Here is a 17,903-nt window from a genome sequence, read left to right as displayed (position 1 = left end):
ACACAAAATCTTCAAAATGTATGGGATAATCTTACTATAATTCACCAAATGTCTGTCTGTCTGTTCGAAGGTACTGCAATAACGGCCCAACCGATCGAAACGATATTTTGTGTGGGTAATCCTGGGATCTCCAGGAGTAAACTGGCTATTTAGTTTTTCCAATTTCAGCTTTGGTCTCCAGTATTCTCAGGTTTGGACTCCCGCATAACATTCACGTTCACAGAACGTCCATTGTTCTCATTGTGACGATGTTGTTTTCCCGGGTGCTGCACAAACGGCAGCACCAATCGCTGCACAGCTGCACCCATAGAACTCGGTGACCTCGGACAAAGACCTTTTATTATTCCTTTAAACCTTTTATTAAATTTAAATTAAAAAAATTAAATATTCCTTTAAACCTTTTATTAATTTTTTTTAATTAAAGACCTTTTATTTTATTTTATTATTATATTATCCCATCGTGTTTCAAATCGTGATATCAACTGTACACTTTTCTTTAGGAAAAAAAATGGAATGATTTTGTACCAACATCACAATGAAACACAATCACAATTCACATATTCGTGAAATTCGAACATTTTCGTCACAATGTGACAAACGTCACAAACGGGTACAATATTGGAGAGGCCATTGCCAAAACGATTTGTTTTCTCTGGTACGTGTTTCTGGGCAGGTACTGTTTCATGCCTACCAAATGCCTACCAAACGGAAAGCCTCATTAACGAAAACGTCCAAGGAAGCTGTTGCAAGGAAGAAGGCTCGCCTAGACGAGGACTATCGGAGGCATGAACAAATACGTGACAGCTGCACACCAGTCTCGGAGGCAGTCCGAGGAATACAGATCTGGTGAACAAGGACTGTTCAAGAACAAGGACAGCTGCACACCAGAGCACTAGGAAAGTCCAGCTTAAAGTGGCTCTAACACAAAAGAGGAGAATTGGAGCAGTGCTTGATGTCCAGCACTTTGAAGAAGTGTTACAGATTCGGCACGCACTCTTCACACATAAACGTGCGACTGAGAAAGACGTGATTCAACGAATGTTTATATGAGTCCTTTAAAATAAAAGCCTTCAATTTCTGATATTTTTCCTTTTCATTTCAGCTTCCCAACTGAAGCCCCGCCCGTAGGGCGGGTACTGTTGCTTGTTAAATAAAGTACAACTTCTGAGAGCATCACGTGAGGAATGCAACAACACCCAAAACATTATAATTGTAATACCGGTGTTTGGTGTTCATAAGATGATCTTAGAAATGTAAAATAAAAATATAGCCTACCGTCAAGGATCGGTTTCCATTTTTATCTTCCATGTAGCAAGGCCACCAACCCTTGCTACATTTCTGCTTGAAAAGAGAGGCAAGTTTCGGATCTTTGCCAGATTTTGTTTTGTCATTTTTATCTGGGAGTTGGTCCAAATCGCAGCTTCTCTTCATCTTCACGGAGCGAGGCATTTGGTGCAAATCAAGGTGCAGCATCCCTGGGATGAAACATTAAAAGTGACAGTGGAAGGATAAAGACAGATTCAATAATTTTCACAAGATCACAACATGGTAGTTTTAGAGAACTTGGATGGTTCTATTATACCTGAACAAATTGTTTTAAACCATCATGAGTTACTGCCAGGACTAGAGCGATATGCTGACTTTCTGAAATAATTTTTATCAAGAGACCTTCATTAGGTGACCTCCATCTTTGTCTCATCATATTATATGGTAACGTGAGTGATGCAAATACATTTATGATGGCAGAAACGTTATTACCTCTTCCCATGTGATCCAATTAAGGCTGACAGGATGGCCTAGAGGTACACACACTCATCACTAAGCTGTCTAGCCTGGAGTTGAATCCTGATCCAGCTGACCCAGTTGAATTGTTGATCAGTTGAAGTTGAAGTTGATCAGTTGACTTGACCCAGTTGAATCCTGACTCACAATTGTCATCCCGGTGTTTCACAAGCAAGGAAATTCATCAATTTGTGTGCTGTCCCTCGTATGGACGTTAAGTGGGTGCTCGTCTGCCGACATTAGTTGGTGGACGTTAAAGATGCCATGGTATCCTTCATGAAGAGTAGGCGAGCTGTCATAGGCGAGTGGGCACCATTAACAAATTCCAAATTCCTGCCCTCACCAGCAGAGGGCATTTTCACAGCCATGCCCTCCAGCCAATGGTGCTACAAACATACGGATGAAAAAGATGATGATGTGAGCCAATTGGGAATGAGCTTAATTTTGGGTGCAGCCTTGCATCATTTCTTGTTTCAATAGAGCACAAAGTATTGGAACAAAATTGTCACAATGGCCAGGAAAGGTTGGCCTCAAATTTGAAATTAAGAAAATGATCACCAACCAGACAAAAATGTGTGCTGCAAAGATCAAAATATTTTCGATGCGCATGTCCTTATGGCATCCACCAGGGTGTTGCCTGGCGTCCATTGCACTCCTTCAGGGAGTGGCACACGGATGAGAGGACTTGTGTCCTCTTGGGATAGATGTGCGGTGCAGTGTTTAACATGGTGCAGTGTTTGCTTCGTATGCCATGTGTTGTGGCACATGTACTAGTTGATACACTTGATACTTTTAATCTACTACACCCCTCCGAAAAAACTGAGACTTCAAAACAGTTTTTAAACTGATAAACATTAAGAAGCACTAGTTTGGTTTTTTATGCCTTTAAAAACTGACCTTTTTCTGCCTCATAATTGAAAAAAGTTTATTTTATTTTATTTTAACTGCAGTACATTCAAAAATGTAATATTGACAAGGGGTTACAATTCACAAAATACTCGGGGAAACTACCCTTACCGAGGGAATCATCAGCTGAGAACTTGTCGTTGTCCCACACCTGCAATAACAATTGCGGACTAACCCTCGACTCAGTGGCGTCCACGTTCCAGAAATGTTCCTGCAACAGCAAAAAGTGGATTCCCAAACCAAAATGGGTGGAGGGGATTCAGGGAAAGAGAGGGGCAATTGGGTGGAGTGGGTGGATTGGAATGAGTGAAGGGAGAGTGGAGGGAAGAAAACGGGGGGGGGAGGGAGAGGGTGAGGCAAGAAAGTAAAGTGAAATTGAGTAGCTAAGTGAAAAGGTGACTGAATAAGTGTGAATGAATGAATGAATGAATAAACAAAAAGACAACTTGTAAAATGCTAACAACTTGCCTTTGATGAAACGAGGCAAGCATTTTCAGCAGGCAAATAATCAAAGGGGAAGATGAAACGCCAGTTAAAGTTTCCTTCTCCGCCAAGAGAGCGATAGTGGACGTCTGTCTTCTGCCTGTCTTTCTCCATTCCTTCCATCCATCTGTGGATTGTAGATAATAATATTATTATTGTAGATAATAATACAAGTTACATTCCACAAAGCACAGCAAAATAATTCCAGGGAACGATTTTGAGAAACTCAAATGTGGTAAATCAATGCAAATTAATGCCACCATTTTAAATTGTGGTGAATGTGCTCCATATTGACAATAATTTACTGCAAACAAACTCGAAAACACGACTTAGAAAGTTTGGTTCATTCAGAAAGGTTTTTCTTTTTGTCAGTGATAATTTCTGAATTTTATGTACTTTTTGCTTAAGAGTGTAAGGATCAGAAGACAGCTCAAGGACTTCTGTAACCAACTGAGTGGTTGATAAACTAAATATGCATCCAAGAGAAATGCTTTAACATGTGTGCTCTCCTCCATGTGTTTGGCTTGTATCAGAAATCTTATTATTTTTGCCACCGAAGGTGGACGGTGGTCATGTTTTCACCGCTGTCCATCTGTCTTTGTCTCTCTCTGTCTCTTGGGCTGTCTGTCGGTCTCTTTTACTCTTTGTCTCTGTCTGTGTCTGGGTCTTTGTGTGCGTCTTTGTGTGTGTGTGTGTGTTTGTGTGTGTGTGTGTGTGTGTGTGTGTGTCTGTGTGTTTGTGTGTGTGTGTGTCTCTCTGTCTGTGTCTTTGTCTGTGTCTTTGTGTGTCTGTCTGTGTCTTTGTGTCTGTGTCTGTGTCTTTGTGTCTCTGTCTGTGTATTTGTGTCTCCATATGTTTGTCTAATTGGGAATAGGCCATCTCAAAACGTTATGGACGGTTTCGGAAGAAATTTGGTGGACAGGTTGGGTGTGTTACCAGGAGGAATCGATTAGATTTGGGTGATTATTCAGATCTGGATACTATAATTTTCAAGTGATTCTTCACCATTGAGATATAGGGCCAAAACGATATATTTAACATGATATCTCAAAACTTTGTGAACAGATTATGCCCAAACTTTGTGAATGAGTTGGGTAAGTGACACTGACAAGCTGATTCGATTTTGGTTGCCTACCGGTGAGATACAAACGTAAACTGTTCAGCCGGGCGGAGGTACGTGCTCAACCGAGTGTTGTTTTAGTTTTCATTGCCACTCCAAGAAAATTACATTAATTTATTTACTGTTTAAAATATACATGTGTAACGTCCTGCACCGCTTTTATATCTTAACATAAAATGCTGTAACGTAAAGCAGAAATACAAGTTTTTACATGAATAATACATCAGCAGCATGTTTATGGGTTTACCCTAAAGGAGGCATCATGATGTAACTAATCAATCAATGGTGAAGTCCGCGGTTTATTCAGTTTGTCTTCATGTCCTTGCTTGTCACATGAAAATGTATCAAGGTTTCCAGGAGTTCGTGAGCCGAGAATGCTCATCCATGCCGGAAACAACCTCGTCATCTGCATAACGGCATCTTTCTTCGTCATAGTATGGTGATGATGTGAACAGGTGGAATTGTGCATTCTCAGATACCCCCATCTCATGTTATCCTTATTCCACTTACAATACTTTTGCAGGAGGTATATGACAGTTGTGAATCCAGGAAGGAAGAAATAAAATGCATTCACGTTGGTTTAAAGCTAGTTATGCCAGAGTATTCTGTTGAGCAATTAAGTTATATCGTGTTCATGGCGATAGACGATAGATGTGCATTGCCGATCCATTCTCTCTCCATGCCTCTTCTACACAGACGGATTTTACTCCGATGCTGCTTCTTCACTTTCCGTCTTGTTCTCTTTCATTTATTGGCATTCTTCCCATCTTACTGACTCTTTCCATTTCTTTCTTTTCGGACTTTCTCATGGATTTCACATGACACGCATCTCGCACCCGCCACGCCTTCCATGGACCCCGGGCTGTCGCCATGCCGCTACAGAAACACCACTTTTCATCGCATCATGGAACAAGATACCCACAGCCCCACAGACCATCATGTTCAGCCATCGGCCATCTGGCGACAACCAATGCGACCGGGGAGCTGTTGGAGCAGAGGAAGCAGACCAAGAGGGGGTGCGTTTAAGGCAAGCCTGAACTACCAAGCCGAGAGAGATCGTGTCTTTTTTCAGCTGAATTTCTTCATTTAGACCATGAGATGACCACGAACAATTTTCATTTTCTTAGCGCCTCAAACCAAACCACCATTTTTTCACATGTAAACATTTAAAATAATATCGTAAAACTGATCTGATATGTTGCCACTCCCTTTTTTAGCTCCTGATTTCAGAATATTTATAAATATCTCCTAAACTACTAATATGAATCGCACTGGAAAGACTGCCATTCACCGCGTGTATTCGGCTTGTTCTTGCGATCCTATGGCGTGTATTGTACAGGCCTACACTATCGGGCTCATTCGATTTTATTCATGCTACATTCACATGCAAAGAAGTAATGAAGTTGGAAATACTTTAGTGACTGATATTTGTTTGTACGTGTTCATATGTAGGGTTCTTTTTATCAGTTTGATGGCTATTCTCCAAGGATAACCTGATGCGCTTTGTTTCCAAGGATTAGCTTCATTCCTTTTTGTTGAGCGTTTATAAGGACAGAATTAATATTGAGGTATCCTTCTCTGGGGTCTCTGGGGACGTTTATTTCGATCGGTACGGTAAGTCAAAAGTACATGTACATGATTTCTTAATTATGGCTGATTAAGAATGTTTTTTGTAGGATGATGGATGATTCATAAATTATGGGGAATTTTTGAGGCATGGTGTATTTTTTGAAGGATGGTGAAGTTTGGAGCAGAATAATGATGCGAAATATTTTTGAAGGATGGTGGTTGTGATGTATATGCAGTGTACACCTGTTTAACTGGGCATGCGAATATACATGTATATACACAGATTAACACAACTCCATTACACACACCGTTTCCTGAAAACTTTTATTTCCAATGATAATTCAATAAAGAATAATAATTAATTAATTTATATCACAATCGATTTTAAAATCCATTTGAAGACTGCCATTATGATAGATGTTATTTCAATGCTTTTTTTTTTTTTTTTTTTTTGTATACTGAATCGAGGCTCGTGAAAGAGCTAACATTTACTTCACAAACAAATCAACCAGACAAACAAAACACACAAAAAGAGGGAGCGGAAAACAAGATGGGGAGAGAATGGGGGAAGCACACAAACACAACATTTGAGAGCAGGGAGATGTGTGGAAGCGAGAGGGCTTGGGGGGAGGAGGCATGGGAAGGGGGGGGGGGGGGAGGGAGAAGTATAAAACACAAGGACACGAAAGACTTCCAGGACAGAAGTTGGCATTTCAAAAAAGTGGAATTGGGGTGAAATTAGCGGGGGTAGAAAAGATCAAGGTTTTGGATGGGGGAAGATAAGAGATGGTGGTGAACAGCTGTTTTAAAGACCTGGAGGGTGGAGTGGGATTGAAGAGAGTGAGGGAGTTTGTTCCAGAGGCGGGAGAAAAGAGGAATGAAGGAGTGAAGGTGAGCAGAGAGTCTTGATTTTGGCAGTTTGACCATAAGAGGGTTGCAGGCAGATCTTGTGCGACCTGTAGGAATATTTGCGGGACAGAGCCCAGAGAGAGCTGGGGGGGCAAGGCCAGAGAGGAGTCGGTAGAAGATGGAAAGACCACCAACCTGCCTGCGGTGAGTGAGTGAGAGGCCCTTGGAGTTAGCTTCATCGCGGGAGATTCCAATGATTCTGAATGCTTTGGTTTCAACAGCGTGAAGACGAGCTAGGTGTGAGGCAGGAGCACCAGCCCAGAGGGGAGAGCAGTATTCCATTGAGCTGCGGATGAAAGTCTTGTATGTGGTGAGGAGCTCAGGTGTGCCAAGGAAGGACTTCGCACGACGGAGGATGCCCAGTCGGCGACTGGCTTTGGAGGCCAGATTTGAAATGTGGTTTTCCCAGGAAAGATCATGGCAGATAGTGAGCCCCAAAAGTTTGAGTGACAGAACTTCTTGGAGAGGATTATTCAGAAAGTGGATGGGAGGGTTGTCCAGTCGGTCTTTTCGGAGAGACATCGTAAGTGTGAGATTTGTCAGGATTGAAGGACATGTTCCACTTGTTTGCCCAGTCTGTGATTTTGTCCAGGTCTGCAGAGAGTGAGGAGGCAGCAGACTGCCGATCTGAGGGATGAAGAATGGAGTGACAGAGAGTAGAGTCATCAGCAAAGAGATAGAGGATTTTCAAGAGAGTCAGAGAGATCATTGATGAAGACCAGAAAAAGCACAGGGCCTAGAACACTGCCTTGTGGAACTCCAAAAGAACTCCACAAGTTAGCAGTTATGAAACGGCTTGTCACATTTCCTCACACCTCATTTCCCTGTAGTTTCAGAGGATTCTGGTACACATGTACATGTATGTCCTTGAAAGATACAATAAAGCATTATAGGCCTATATATGTACATTACATTATTAAAACCAAACCATATAATGCATGTGAGTAGAATGTCCCGATGTCCCTGTTCTCTACCGTTGTTGTGCTTGTGTGCTTCCCTTCCCTCTCCCCATATTTTCTCCCGCTCCCTTTTTTATGTTTTATGTGTCCGTTTATGTTTTTTGTGATTAATGTTCGCTCTTACACGAGCCTCGATCTTGTATACAAATATTAATAATAATACTAATAATAATAATAATGATGATAATAATTAATTTTTCAAGCCAAGTAACATTCATGTTGCCATTCAGCATCCTTAAACCCATTTAAGAGTAATAATAAACCCATTTAAGAGTAATAATAAACCCATTTAAGAGTAATAATAAACCCATTTAAGAGTAATAATAAACCCATTTAAGAGTAATAATAAACCCATTTAAGAGTAATAATAAACCCATTTAAGAGTAATAATAAATCCATTTAAGAGTAATAATAAACCCATTTAAGAGTAATAATAAACCCATTTAAGAGTAATAATAAACCCATTTAAGAGTAATTATAAACCCATTTAAGAGTAATTATAAACCCATTTAAGAGTAATAATAAACCCATTTAAGAGTAATAATAAACCCATTTAAGAGTAATAATAAATCCATTTAAGAGTAATAATAAACCCATTTAAGAGTAATAATAAACCCATTTAAGAGTAATAATAAACCCATTTAAGAGTAATAATAAACCCATTTAAGAGTAATAATAAACCCATTTAAGAGTAATAATAAATCCATTTAAGAGTAATAATAAACCCATTTAAGAGTAATAATAAACCCATTTAAGAGTAATAATAAACCCATTTAAGAGTAATAATAAACCCATTTAAGAGTAATAATAAATCCATTTAAGAGTAATAATAAACCCATTTAAGAGTAATAATAAACCCATTTAAGAGTAATAATAAATCCATTTAAGAGTAATAATAAACCCATTTAAGAGTAATAATAAACCCATTTAAGAGTAATAATAAACCCATTTAAGAGTAATTATAAACCCATTTAAGAGTAATTATAAACCCATTTAAGAGTAATAATAAACCCATTTAAGAGTAATAATAAACCCATTTAAGAGTAATAATAAATCCATTTAAGAGTAATAATAAACCCATTTAAGAGTAATAATAAACCCATTTAAGAGTAATAATAAACCCATTTAAGAGTAATAATAAACCCATTTAAGAGTAATAATAAACCCATTTAAGAGTAATAATAAACCCATTTAAGAGTAATAATAAACCCATTTAAGAGTAATAATAAACCCATTTAAGAGTAATAATAAACCCATTTAAGAGTAATAATAAACCCATTTAAGAGTAATAATAAACCCATTTAAGAGTAATAATAAATCCATTTAAGAGTAATAATAAACCCATTTAAGAGTAATAATAAACCCATTTAAGAGTAATAATAAACCCATTTAAGAGTGATAATAAACCCATTTAAGAGTAATAATAAACCCATTTAAGAGTAATAATAAACCCATTTAAGAGTAATAATAAACCCATTTAAGAGTAATAATAATCCCATTTAAGAGTAATAATAAACCCATTTAAGAGTAATAATAAAGCCATTTAAGAGTAATAATAAACCCATTCAAGAGTAATAATAAAGCCATTTAAGAGTAATAATAAACCCATTTAAGAGTAATAATAAACCCATTTAAGAGTAATAATAAACCCATTTAAGAGTAATAATAAACCCATTTAAGAGTAATAATAAACCCATTTAAGAGTAATAATAAACCCATTTAAGAGTAATAATAATCCCATTTAAGAGTAATAATAAACCCATTTAAGAGTAATAATAAAGCCATTTAAGAGTAATAATAAACCCATTTAAGAGTAATAATAAACCCATTTAAGAGTAATAATAAACCCATTTAAGAGTAATAATAAACCCATTTAAGATTAATGATAAACCCATTTAAGAGTAATAATAAACCCATTTAAGAGTAATAATAAACCCATTTAAGAGTAATAATAAACCCATTTAAGAGTAATAATAAACCCATTTAAGAGTAATAATAAACCCATTTAAGAGTAATAATAAACCCATTTAAGAGTAATAATAAACCCATTTAAGAGTAATAATAAACCCATTTAAGAGTAATAATAAACCCATTTAAGAGTTATAATAAACCCATTTAAGAGTAATAATGTATGTACTCCCATACCATATTCAACCAAAAATCAAATCAAGGCTAAAACAGTAAAATACAAAAATAAATGTAGGGATAAAGTAAAGAATATATGGCCAAGCCTAGTGTAGAGATTGATTTACAGCATTCATTTTTTGATTTATCTCCTTTTAATCCCCAAATAACTGCATTTTTTTTAACGGTTTCATATACACAATGAAGAAATTAAGCTGAAAAAACAATATAATACATTATAAATGCTTATATCATAAAAAGGTGCAAATTTCAGGATTGGCAACTCATATTTGGATTCAGCACCCTCAAATACCCTCAATAACCATTTTCCGTGTGGTTTGAGAGGCGGCCCCACGAAAATGAAAAAAACGACATATATTTCAATCCATCCCATGGTCTATTGTGGCAGAGATAGTATACTGAACGGATCAGGATGTAACAGGCAAAAACAGGATACAAAACATGGAAAAGGAACAGAAGAGAGAGGGAGAAACACCAACAGCAAAGTTTAAGGCCACAATAGAGGGAGACTTGGACACACAATGGAAGTGGGGAGGAATTGGGGGCAGGAGAGGATGCATGGGGTGGATAAGATGGATATAGAAGGAAACTCCCAGGATGGAAAAACTGGAAACTTGAAAGAGGAGGGCTTTGTGTTGGGTGGAGGGCTGGGGGGTGTTAAAGAGGGTAGAAAGATCATGGTTTTGGATGGGAGATGATCTGAGTTGGCAATGAACAGTTGCCTTGAAAAGCTGGAGGGGGGGATTGAGATTGAAGAGGATGTCGATTCCACAGGCAAGACAAAGGACAAACAAATGAGTGGAGATGAGCAGTGATCATGGATTTAGGTATTTTCACCAGAAGGAGGTTGATCGTGGACCATATGTGAGCCCTGCAGAAATGTGGGGGGGAGGGGAGGGGGTGGGAAGGTGAGAGGGGGAACAAAGCATGGCAAAAGCAGAGGGTGCAAGAACAGAAAAGAGGCGGGAGAATACAGAGACCACCGACCTGACTGTGATGGCGAAGTGATACGCCCACAGACTCAGCTTAATTGTGGCGGATTCCTTCCAGTCATCTTAAAGGCCTGAGAAAGGTACAAGGCAGGGGAGCCAGCCCAGAGGCGAGAGCAGTACTCTCTCAAGCTGCAGGTGAAAGGAGGAGGATAGCAGTTCAGGTGTGCAAAGGAAAGACTTTGTACAGATGGAGGATGCCCAGTCAGTGGCTGGCTTTGAATGCTAACTTTGAAATATGGTTTGCCCAAGAAAGAATAGGGCTGATAGTGAGACCTAGGAATGACTGAAATTGAAATGATGACTGAAATGACTGAAATTATTTTGTTAGGTAGAGAGGAGGGTTTGCCAGATGGTTCTCTCGGAGAGAGACAATGTGAGATTTGTCAGGATTGAAAGACAGATTCCAAGTGTTTGACCAGCTTGTGATTTTTTCAAGATCTGAAGAGAGGGAAGAGGCTGCAGTCTGCCTGTCTGAAGGATTGGGGATGTTGTGGCAGCAAATGAATAACTTTCCAGAGAGTCAGAGAGATCATTGGTGAAGATCAGGAATAGGGCTGGGTCGAGAAACACTGCCTTGGGGATTATAGGTCGATCTAAAATACACGATGTCGACTCACCCTGTCACCCCGGAGGAATCAATTGAGCGTACCTAGCTATTTACATTGTCAGCTACTGGAAAGGATTAAGTCTCAAAATTGTAGTCCTCACCATCAGCCACATCTGATCTGACCACCAAAACCAGGGTATCCTCTCATATTTCATCATTGCTTGAAAAATTCAAACTTCTTGCAGCCTTCAAAGGCCTTCATCCATGGCTCAATAGAGTATTGCTGCTCGCTATGGGATGTCACCTCAGCATGGCACGTTTCCCCTGGCTTATCTGCAGTTTAAAGCTCTCAAACTTATTAGCATCTCGCATTATAATGCTGAAGTAAGGGCAGTTTCCGTCATCCCAGATAAGGCAGTGGCCGCTCCTCGGGTGTAGCTGCATCTGCTTTCAGCCTTTCCAGTCTGTATAAGTTTTTATGTTTCTTTCCAGAAACTGCCTCCTGGTTTAACTCCCATCATTCAGGATCATTGCCCACCTCCGCCCTTTTGTTTCTCTTTTCTCCAATTTATGGAACTACTCTCTGGTTCAATTATACTGTTTCTTCCAGTGTTTCTGAAGACGTTGAATTTTTTTTTAGCAGGACCTTTAACATTTCTACCAACAATATCCTCGTTCAGTACCCACCCCACAATCTCTTTCCTTCCCACCCCACACTCTACCCTCACATCCTCTATCAGATCCACAATCTCTCCTTCCCTCCTCTACACACCGCACAATCTCCGCCACCATCCTCGACCCACCTCAACTAACAACCTCATCTTCTACCCACCCAATCCCACAATCTCCACTCTCCTCCTCAAGCCACCACAACTTCCACTCCTCAACCCATTCCACAATTCCCCTCCCATCTTCTACAGTTTAATTTTCATATTACCTTTGAATGTTTGAACAAATGTGCAAACAAAATAAAACTAGGGCGAAGTTGATGGCCTGCCATCACAAATACCCATGCCTCCCACCTAAAGCAAAGTTTTCACTCACGTGCCCCACAGTGCTCACACCTGGGGCATGAACCAGGGTTCAAATCAAAAAATAAAAATGAAAAACGCTGCACATTTCATGCGTCCCTAATGTTGATTGCAAATACAAAAGTTCCATTTAAAAATGTGCCCATAATTGCATTTTTTTTGTATTTCAACCTTTTGATCCCGGTCCTGGGACCGGGCCAAAAATGATACGTACTGCTCTTGCACCTTCGTGTCATGTGGTGATCATAACCATCACGTTTGGTGAATTTCTGCACAACTGTTTAGGAGGAGATAGTGCGATGGACAGACAGACAGGAGCCGATTACAATAACCCATCGTTTTTTTTCAAAAGGCGTGGGGATAATTACCCTTTCAGGTAGATGTCGCTCATCTTCTCGCCAGTGATGCTAGTTTCATCCAGAGTAACATCTGCTACATTCCAAATGATGCAGCGCAGCTCGAACCTGGTAAAACAGCCCCATAAGAGTTTTATAAACAAAGTTAGAAAAAAATTTATATAACAAATCTTTCCATTCTTTCAGGAATGTGAATGCAACTATGAGCAACAGGTGAGAATTAACACGATCGAAACACCATATGGATCTAACCATCAGGTTCCCACAATTCGTTACGACTGATGAAAACAATGAGCTCGACATCGAGACAAAGGCTATTGTTAATTATTTACCCTTTCCTGATTAATTTAAAATGTGGTCACCAACTTGATTTACGACACATCGTGTACTGGAGACACGAGGAGGAGAATCATGGTAATAACGGATATAACATAAAACTTACTTCATTGGTCTGCGAGGACTGATATCAAAAGGAGGGCCTGGTGGAGCCACGGCCTTAGGAAAGATGTCCACCCACATCAATAGCCTACCCTGAGGGGTAAAAAGCAGAGTTAGCGTGGATAGTGGGGGTATCAAGATAAAAGCACTTCAATTGACATCGGTGGAATGCGTCTCAAATGCTGTAAATGCTGTAAGTGCTGTACCTTGTCATAATAAAGCCATGTAACAAGTTTCAGTTCAATATGATGAAGGGTATGGAAAAAGTTTGCAAAAAACACAAAAGACAGATGGTGGAAAGTAAACCTATAGTCCCCTACGGTGAAACCAGTATGGGACTAACAGTAGGAGTACTAATCCCTCATGTACACCTCCCATCCAGACATCCTCCCACTCACTGCCATTCTTTGCTTCCTACCACCAAGCCAGTTTCCAATCTGGTTAGCGACTACACCAGAAAATCTGCAAGCTCTCACTTTCGCCAACACCATCTACATTCTACATGGTACTTTATAAAAGGCTTCTGAAAGTCTAGATACAATACATCCATTGCACTTTCTTCATCTGTCCAGTCAGAAGGTACCTCACAGAACAGCAATTTGTTAAACACGACCTCCCTTCACTAGATTCAAATTTATTAAAAGGTGCTGACTACCTTTAATAATTAAAATATATTCACTGGGTTCTCCGTCCTTTCCATAACGTCTGCAACATCTTCCCCACAGCTGGTCTAACTTACAAGTCGACATTCGCGACAATAGTTTTCTAGATCCTTTCTTTTCTTAAATAACGGTCAAATTTAATTTACTTCTCTCTAATATTATGGTATCTATCCTGACTCCTATGAGCTGTTAAAATCTCAGCGAACATCCTGCTTATCTGCTCTGCTACCTCACTCAATACTCTTGAATTTGTCAAAGGGAGGTGCAAAGTGCCCCTCCTTTTATACAAGGGATAGTTTTCTCTGTTTAGCATGGGCAGCTATAACATGGGGACTGAAAAAACGTTTCTCGGCTTCTACTGTAATTTCAGAAATAAATGCTTTGTATGTCCAGGTAATATGTTCCAAATTTGAGCAACGTCTGTTTCCACATTTTTCAGTTTTATTTTGAAAATCCTCGAAACCACGTTGGTGTCTGTCCGTCCATCCGCCTGTCAGCCCAAAATGCATTGGCACTCATATCTCAAGGACTATACATTAAAAACATAGGGGAAATACCCCTGGCGCTCACCTGGTAGCATAAACAGTATGCTGCACCGACTAAGGGTATTTTAAATCAATTCCAATGCTTGCTAGAAGATAGGGCAGCATGTAGAATCATACTAACATAATCATACTACTTTAAACAAAGAAAAACACCTATTTTGTGGGGCAACCCCCCCCCCCCTCCCCTGACCCCGTATACCTCCTAAGACCCCAATTTTTCTAATGCCTTGAACAAACATTGGTACATCATGGGTGATTAAGGTTGTGGTGAAGTTTCATCGAAATTGCGTGTGTAGTTTCTGAGAAGAAAGCAAATACCTATTTTGGGGGGCACCCCCCCCGTCGACCCCGAAAGGGGCAGATTTTTTAAATACCGTGAACAAACTTTGGTACAGCATGAGTGGTAAAGGTTGTGGTCAAGTTTCATCAAAATTGTGTGTGTAGTTTCAGAGAAGAAAACAAACACCTATTTTGGGGGGGGGGTGGGGGGGTCAAACCTGGATCCACTTTGACCCTGATTTTTTTTTTATGCCATGGACAAACTTTAGTCACAACACAACAAATATTTGTGCCAAATTTGGTCGCAATCCCATCAGTGGTTTCAGAGAAGTTTCAAGTATTTACAGATGGACAGACCGACTGACTGACTGATTGACAATGCACCATCACATAAGCTCCCCTGAACTTCGTTCCAGGTAAGCTAACAAGCTGAAACTTGGAATATACATGGGCCAATAGGTACAGTTAATGGCTTTCGAAACGAACCACCCCCTAAGTGCTATAGTTTTTGCTTTATAATTAAATATACTAGGGCATGCCCGTACTATATATACATCTAAAATTATATCCCCCCCCTCTATTTACATGAAATGGTTTGGTCCATTCGCAAAGCCAAAGCGAACGGCTTGCGAGTACGGTGACAATCCCCCCCCTCTATTTACATGAAATGGTTTGGTCCATTCGCAAAGCCAAAGCGAACGGCTTGCGAGTACGGTGACAATCCCACCCCTCTATTTACATGAAATGGTTTGGTCCAAAGCGAACGGCTTGCGGAGTTTGGTAAATAAATCGCCATAGCTCGGTAACTACTTCTCCGATTAATATGAAACCTTGAAAAGGCACATCCTCGGGTCCCCAGCAATATACCTGGCAAGTTTCAAGTATATCGGACCCGTGGTTGTCGAGAAACAGCGGTCACAGACAAACGACACACACACATACACACACACATACACACACACATACACACACACATACACATACACACACACATACACACAGAGATTACTGGAATTATAGATAGATACATTAATAAATATATATATAAATATATATTGTTACAGATTCGTCACTTCCACCTTTGTTGTTGTTAAATACTTTTTAGTTTCAGATAATTTTTAGTTTTCAGGATTTTTAGTTTCAGATAATATTGTTGTTAAGATTTTAATTAAAATTATTTGTGTGAAATGGAGTTGACTTTAGTAAAAGGTAAAAATAAATGTTTGTGAAGGAAAAAGGAAAACGCGGCAAAGAGACCGGAAGAAGGGAGATCAATATGGGCAGAGAGAGGAGAGAGCTGTGAGTCACCTCGAGGAAGCGAGCTGACTTGTTTTTCTATATTGGTCGCAAATGAGATGAGGTTTCCCGTGAAAGGGTTTGCGACATCGTCATATATTGTGAGTGCAATTAAACCTGTGTCTCAGGTTTTATCACCAAGTGTGCATCATTGTTGGAGAAATCAAGCGCCTCCATTATGGGCCGACACGCCATTGTGACCTCGAAGAAGAAGAGGCTGTCAAGCCATTGCTCACTACCAAGATAGATACTCCATGCTATTGGAAGTTCCTCTGACTTATTGTGGAAATGTAGAAGCAAAAAAACCAAAAAAAAACAAGCTTGATATCTCAATATCATCCTCCGGTCTCAATACTTAACATGCCCATACTTGTCTTATAACCTGTGTTTTTACTACTTGTGTACTTCAACAAGAATAAAAAGACATAAAATGTCATCATGCCTGTGGTTTGATGAATTTTGATGTGTGGAGTTAAAGGCTGTCAGTCAGCCATCTTTGGTCAGATTACAAAATAAAATCTTCCGCATATGTATACCATCATGTATTGACTTCGCGCCAAGTTTGAACAAAATCAAAACCATGCATATCCGAAAAAATGGTTGGGTTCACGTTTGACAAAATGGCCGCCAATCGGCCATATTGGATCTGATCGGCATGTAAAATGACATGCATATGTAAACCATCATTCCTTATCTGTGTGTCATGTTTGAAAAACATCGGTAAATGCATTTCGAAGGAATGGTTGAGGATGTGTTGTTCTACATCGGACTTTTTACAACTAAAATGGCCGCCAGTCGCCATCTTTGATCGCATAATGAAACAAAATGATGTGCATATGGACACCATCATTTATTGTCTTTTTGCCAAGTATATCCTCGTCCATACATCTCCGAGATATGGTTGCAGATGGACGGACGAGACGCAATCCACAAGCCCTCATTTTGGATCAAGTCCAACGGGGGCTAATACATCGATATTACGTTTAAACACCAAACCTGTTTTTTATACCTAATAAGTGCCTTCTGCTTGTCATCAATAGCACTAATCTTACTGCTCAACCACCCTGGTATCTTTTTGCCTCTAGTTTCACGCTTCACTGTAACATACCTACTCCGCACCATACACCTTTGCTCCTTAAAGGTAGTCTATTTATCTGATGCTGACTGCCCTCTCATTAGATTCTGTTTCCAAGTTTCCAAGAGGACATCACTTGTACCATCATTTCCTGCACTCTATATATATTTTTAAACTTTCTACAATGTCTTTTAATCAATGATCATATAATCAGAAACCGACAGTTATGTCTGGAGAATCGCTCTGCCTTATTTATTTCTTCACAATGTTCTTGCACTCCTCTTTTCGACTTACTAACTTCTTCCCCTGTATCCTTCATTATTCTTCTAGCTCTTGGCTTTTTCAGCTTTAACAATATGACACGGCAACCGTCATATTCCACAAGCTTTGCTAAGTTCACTTGTAACACCATTACTATGTCCAATAAGAGTCGACTGCATCCTTTATCATGGCCTGGAACTTACTAACAGACTTCTTGAAGTAAGCAGCAATGTTGGAGTTTGGCACGCCACCATTGCTATCACTCATGGAGCCGTTACCTGTGCCGATGGCATGGTCCACTTGGATGGCTGGTTTCTTCTTACTTTTTCTGGTCTTTCTAACAGGCATTTTCTGGCGGTTCCCACACCAACTCGGTTTCTAATCGCTGTACAATAATGCCAGAGCCCATGTGAAGCAATCTCAGAGTTCTTTCTTTCTTTTTTTTCTCTCTTCTCTTCTCTTCTCTTCTCTTCTCTTCTCTTCTCTTCTCTTCTCTTCTCTTCTCTTCTCTTCTCTTCTCTTCTCTCTCTCTCTCTCTCTCTCTCTGT

The 17,903-nt window shown here is 39.6% G+C and overlaps 1 protein-coding gene across 2 annotated transcripts in view; it reads right to left on the bottom strand.

Annotated features, from left to right (window-relative positions):
* LOC137423207 (myoferlin) overlaps positions 1-17,903 on the bottom strand; it is a 213,775-nt gene that overhangs the window by 32,072 nt on the left and 163,800 nt on the right. For both annotated transcript variants that reach the window (XM_068110102.2, XM_068110103.2), the window contains exons 47-51: positions 13,242-13,330; positions 12,812-12,907; positions 3,157-3,298; positions 2,800-2,899; positions 1,276-1,475 (exon numbers count right to left, since the gene is read on the bottom strand). In XM_068110102.2, coding sequence (XP_067966203.2) covers positions 1,276-1,475; positions 2,800-2,899; positions 3,157-3,298; positions 12,812-12,907; positions 13,242-13,330 — 627 coding nt within the window. The remainder of the gene's footprint in view (positions 1-1,275; positions 1,476-2,799; positions 2,900-3,156; positions 3,299-12,811; positions 12,908-13,241; positions 13,331-17,903) is intronic.

This window comes from Myxine glutinosa, chromosome 3 (assembly GCF_964187855.1).
Source record: "Myxine glutinosa chromosome 3, kmMyxGlut1.1, whole genome shotgun sequence".
NCBI lineage: Eukaryota > Metazoa > Chordata > Myxini > Myxiniformes > Myxinidae > Myxine > Myxine glutinosa.
Note: the sequence above shows the minus strand (reverse complement) of the source record. Positions and strands in the feature narration are given on the sequence as shown.